General features: G+C 43.3%; 1 protein-coding gene across 1 annotated transcript; it reads left to right on the top strand.

The window, feature by feature from the left end:
- Positions 1 to 252: 252 nt before the first annotated feature.
- On the top strand, positions 253 to 3,921 carry LOC113506042. The gene is made up of 2 exons (XM_026888903.1): positions 253 to 429; positions 3,037 to 3,921. The coding sequence occupies exons 1-2, from the start codon at positions 253 to 255 to the stop codon at positions 3,919 to 3,921; spliced, it is 1,062 nt and encodes a 353-aa protein (XP_026744704.1).
- Positions 3,922 to 5,652: the final 1,731 nt, after the last annotated feature.

The following is a 5,652-nucleotide window of genomic DNA, read 5'->3' as shown; positions in this document are numbered from 1 at the left end:
CTATGCGACCACAAATACGTTGATGCGGAACTAGGGCATGTGCGTGACGTATTAGAGCGCAACGGTTATCAGTGGCGCCAGTGCAGACGTCTTCTGGGAATTGCGGGCAAAGTTCGCAAGCGTCCGGCGGAGGCTCAACGCACTCCTGCGTACTTACCATACGTACAATGAGTCACTGACAACATAGGTCGCTTGCTACGCCGAAGATATAGCATCAAGACGATCTATCGACCGCCAGGACAACTGCGACAGATGGTCCGCACTCCCAAGGACAAGGATCCTTTGGGCGTTCCGGGAGTATACAAAATACCGTGCGACTGCGGCCTGAGCTACATTCGAGAAGCCCGGCGCAATGTAGCAACCAGACTTGGCGAACACATACGCAGCACGAAGAGTATGGACACCGAGAAGTCGGCAGTGGCTGAACACGTCTGTAATGCGGGGACGGCTCACTACATATGATTCGACAAAGCCTCCGTACTAGCGAGGGAAAAATACTTCGTGCCGCGGAAAGTACGAGAGGCTATAGAAATCAGCCGTCACTCGAATTTTAACAGAGATTGTGGATGGACACTGCCACCAGCGTGGAAACCAGCACTGAATGCTGCGTCATTTCAAACGACGCTAAGTCTGGAGTGCGACGCGGTCAGCACGGTATGCACCGACTCAGCCAGTACGGGAGCACGGATGATGACGATGACGACGGCGAACCCCCCACCCGCGACACCGGCGTCGCCGACCCCTCCGCCGTGAACGGCGCGAGCGCGGCGCTACGCAGCGAGTTGCGCGGCCGCTGACGTCAGTTGGACTCGCGATCCCGCCGCGTCTGCTCATGATTACGGACTCCGGTTGGGTCCGAAACTAGTCGGGCTACCCCGATAAATACGTGTGAGTAAACCGTTACATCCTTTAATAACTTTCAATCTCTGTCTGAGTTCGCGACTGGAGAAGGGATAAAGTTTTCGTTTATACCAGCTTACAGTCCTCATTTTGGTGGAGTCTGGGAGGCTGGTGTCAAGGCTGCTAAATACCAAATAAAAAGAGTAAGTGGAAATACTCATCTCACATTCGAGGAACTTTGTACTTTGTTCGCACAAGTAGAGGCAGTGTTAAATAGCCGTCCCTTGTGCCCAATGTCGTCATCCCCTGACGATTGATTTCCTTTCCTAATCCCCAGGGCATTTCCTGATTGGCAGACCACTCAATGCTCTGCCAACTCCAGCACACGACGACTGCAAGGCTACTCATCTACAACGTTACGCCCGCCTTGAGCAAATAAGACGGGATTTTTGGAACCGATGGAGGCGAGAATATATATCCGAACTTCAACTACGCACTAAATGGAAGTCCAACACCACAAGGCTATACATTGGTGATCTTGTTCTTCTGCATGAAGAAAACGTGCCACCCTTAAGCTGGCGTCTCGGGCGTGTGGTACAACTGTTCCATGGACCAGACGACATTCCGCGTGTGGTGGCTCTCCGCACTTCAAGGGGCCGCGTGCGACGCTCTCTCATTCGACTGTTTCCTCTACCTACTTCTGACTGACTATCTTCTGATTTCAAGGTTGAAGCCTAGACCTTCAACGGGGGAGGATATGTCTACGCCTAGAACTTTTTTGTTAGCAAAACGACTACAAACATTTCGATTCTCTTACATTTTACTTTTTGATAAATGTTGCTATCTGTGTTCTCTAAAAAAATATACGATTGCAACTAATACAGCTCTGCTGCTTGTAATTTGTTAAAATTCTTAATTATACATAATACCAAGATATTCTGAGTTTTACTTAAGAAGCTCCAAATCTTGTGACTAAACAACGCCACTCCATCGATTCCTTTTTAAACAAAGTATCATGATTAAGAACCATACTTTCATCTCCTGTTACAATTGCTCATACAGCGTAGGTCGGACCATAAATAATTAATTAAAATATGAAGGTAGAACGAGCAACATCTTCTGTCAAGACGAACACCATCTCAGTCTGCCCGTGACCATGATACCTGCAAAGGTGTCGAAACGTCGGGAACTAAAATCAAACATTAAACCGCGATAAAATCCGTAAAAGTAGTTTCATTTTTATGTTTTGTTATTCATATAAGGTTTTGATCGAAATTATTAATATAGATAATAATCTACTCCACAAATTATTTTAGTTGTAACTTCGAAATGTAATGACAATAACAACGGCATTCTGACAGTTGCTATGGCTACAATTTTTGTTAATTACTCGCTAAAACCGCCCGCCGGTACATATCGAACCATTACGCCCTTTTACGTAGTGAGGTCCAAAAGTTTCCGGCCTGAACTAAAAATGAAGGATAAATCTCAAAAAACTTTTATTATTTTTCGCAACAACATTGCTTAATTAACATTTCGATCCCTTTAAAAAAAATAGTCTGAAGTTTGATCTTCAAAATTGTGCCAAAACCGCGGGCTTCACCTCTTCATCCGTGTTTAACTTTTTTCTAACTTTTTCCTCGCAAGTTGGATTTCAATTTTAAAAATAAATAATAATCGCTTGGGGCCAAGTCGGGACTATAGGGTGGATGGTTGAGCTCCGTGAAACCTCATTCTTTGATGGCAGTCTTGAAAACACCCGATGTGTGGACCGGCGCTTTGTCATGAAGCAGCAACACTCCTCGCGACAGTTTCCCTCGACGTTTTTTTTTCTCTGTCTCGCAATTGATGTAGTAAGGAAGTATAGTACTCACCCGTTACAGTTGTGTTGCATTCTTTAAAATCCGCCAGTAAAATTCCTTCGGAATCCCAAAATATTGTGGCCATGATCTGTTTTTGCGACTGAGATACCTTGGCTTTTTTGGGCCGCGGTGAGTTGGGACGACGCCACTCCAACGATTCCTTTTTAGACAAAGGATTATGATAAAGAACGATAGTTTCATCTCCTGGTACAATTGAATCCAAAACATCTTTCTGTCGGCCTTCACACAGGGATAAAAATTGAGCCCAGCACCTTACACGTTCTTGCTTCTGAACAGCGGAAATAAGTTTTGTCATACCCAAATGCTCATGTAGGATTCTAACGTTCCGACTTTCGTGGCGAAGGATCTGCACAAGCTGCCCCCCGTCACGTTCGACCACGTTGACGTCACGAGGCTCCTAAAAGACATCATCTTCCTGAAGACGAGCCTGTCAGAAGTGCAGTCCAAACTAGAGGTCTCGGAAAAGACCATTCGGGAGCTGCGCGCGGAAGTAGTGTTATTGCGTAACACTATGTCTGTAAGTAGGTCACCTGACGAGGCCTCTAAGGTGAACACACGTCGCGGGGCGCAAAACCTTTCCGTCTGCAGTTTTGCATCGGCTGATTTCGATGCGTCTGCAGTTGTAGGAGAGTGCAATGCCCCGATTGCGAAAGAAGTATCCGCGTCGACGCCTCGGCGCGTTTATGCTGACGCCGCTGGTCGAACACCGAGCTGCGTGACCTTACCCCGCGCGCCCGCGCCGGCGCCCGCGCGTGTTCCTGCACGAGTTGCGCCTGCTCCGTGCCCCGCCCCGCTGCCCGCCGCACCGAGTGTGCTGCTGCCGAGACGGGATGAAGACGGTTTTGAGCTGGTGCAGAGGAAGAAGCGTCGTCCCAAACCTACAAAGAACCGCTGCGGCAAGGCTCCAACAAAGCCCGAACAACTAGTGCGTGCCGCGCAGCCGAACACGCCGGTATACATCTCCCGCCTACATTACTCTGTGAAGCGAGAGAGTATCGTCGAGTATGTGCGCCAGAAGTTGAAATACACGCTGAGGGTGCAGGAGCTGGAGTCGAACCGCAACGTCAACTTTAAGGCGTTTATGGTGCGAGTACCGAATTGCTTCCTGCATCTCGTCTTAAATGAAGACTTCTGGCCTCAGAACGTGGTGTTCCGTCGCTTCCGCGGACAAGTTCCACCAGAACGCACTAAGACGTAGTATAAGGAAGCTTACTAACTTAATGTAAGCTATATATACTAACAACTATTGTATAAATATCTATGTTAGTCTGTAAGGTATATGTCTATGGGCCTTAGTAGCCTGATAATAAAATGATTTATTATTATTATTATTATAAGCACAATTGTTTTCGAAAGTCCCGTCATAGCTGCTAATTCTTTTGTCTTTCAGTACTGTCTCTTCGAAAAAATTGAATGTTTTCATCAATAATGGCTTCGGACGGACGTCCTGGGCGGGCTTCATCTTCAATTGATTGTCTTCCGAAACGAAACTGTTTCACCCATTCTTTTATGGTAGTATAGTAGACGGGGAGGATTGTCGTATACAGCATTCAAACGTTGTTTGATTTCGGCCGGCGTCTTCTCCTCTTTAGTCAAAAATTTAATCACGGCTCGATACTCAATCTTATCCATTTCGAATTTTCTGTCGACTTTCTAACTTTAGAAGGTAATAACTTTGTATATAAATGAAATATACGAATACTTTTAACCGTGGGTATGTCGATAAAAGTCAAGATATTCAATGTCAAGTTTAATATCTTTGATTAATCCAATGCGGGTAGGCCAGAAACTTTTTGACCTTACTACTTTACCTTACTTAGGTACAACCCTTTTTCCAGTTGAAAAGTAGCCTATGTCCTTCCCCAGGCTCTAAAAAATCTATGTACCAAATTTCATTCCAATCGATTCAGTAGTTTTGGCGCGAAAGCGAGACAGACAGACAGAGATACTTTCGCCTTTATAATATTAGTATGGACTAATATTAATATTATATTAATTACTATGGCTTTGATTAATTATTATTTTTTATTTTGCAATTTAGACGACCCAGTATTTTACTTTTACAATAATTAGACCGCTTTTATTAGCCACGGAATAATACCGTTAATAAATTATACAATATTAGCTCACTTTGTATAATCAATGAATAGTATGGTTACAAATTGTTACTGACTTAGTTAACATTACTGTTACTCAGTAATAAGATCGCATTGAATTATTACTGTGTAGGTCACTGTCGTGAATTTACTCAAATAAAATCGTGCTGTAGCTTTACGAATGGAGATTCTATTAAAAGTTTTGGTAATATACATTTTCGTCTTTAACTTCAATCTAGGATAAACATATTTTTTATTATTTTTATTACATTGTAGAAGAAAAAAACAGCCGTCTTTTGATACATAAATCTTGTTACTATGTATACCTGGTAAAATGAGCTACAGACCGTATTTTATTTTTCCTATAAAATTTTGATCTTTCGATTACGATATTATTCGGAGGGGGCGGCGATTTAATCGGATGAATTAAATACCCCCAATCTTTATTTATTAATTTTAGTTCAATCAGTCAAAAATCTATGAAGATTTACACAAACTTTCAGACCCTTTTTTATCCTCTTCGGGGTGGAATTTATCAAAATTATATCTTAAGGCACGATCGGTTTAAAATTGACAAAGTTTCATACAAAGTTTCATCCCCTAGTTTATCCCCTTAGAGGTAGATTTTACCAAAATCCTTTTTTAGCGGATGCCTACAACATAAAATAAATAATAAATAAAATTTCTTTATTTCAGACTCAACAGTAGTCCATACGTTGTTAGTGAGTTAGTAACAGAAAATGCTTATATGCGATGTTAGTGTTATTAGTACTTAATTACATAATCCTATAGCTAATTCCACCCAGTGCCTTTGGATGGGACAATCCGGCCTG

This window comes from Trichoplusia ni, chromosome 28, assembly GCF_003590095.1.
Source record: "Trichoplusia ni isolate ovarian cell line Hi5 chromosome 28, tn1, whole genome shotgun sequence".
Lineage (NCBI taxonomy): Eukaryota > Metazoa > Arthropoda > Insecta > Lepidoptera > Noctuidae > Trichoplusia > Trichoplusia ni.
This window is presented reverse-complemented; position numbering and strand designations above follow the sequence as displayed.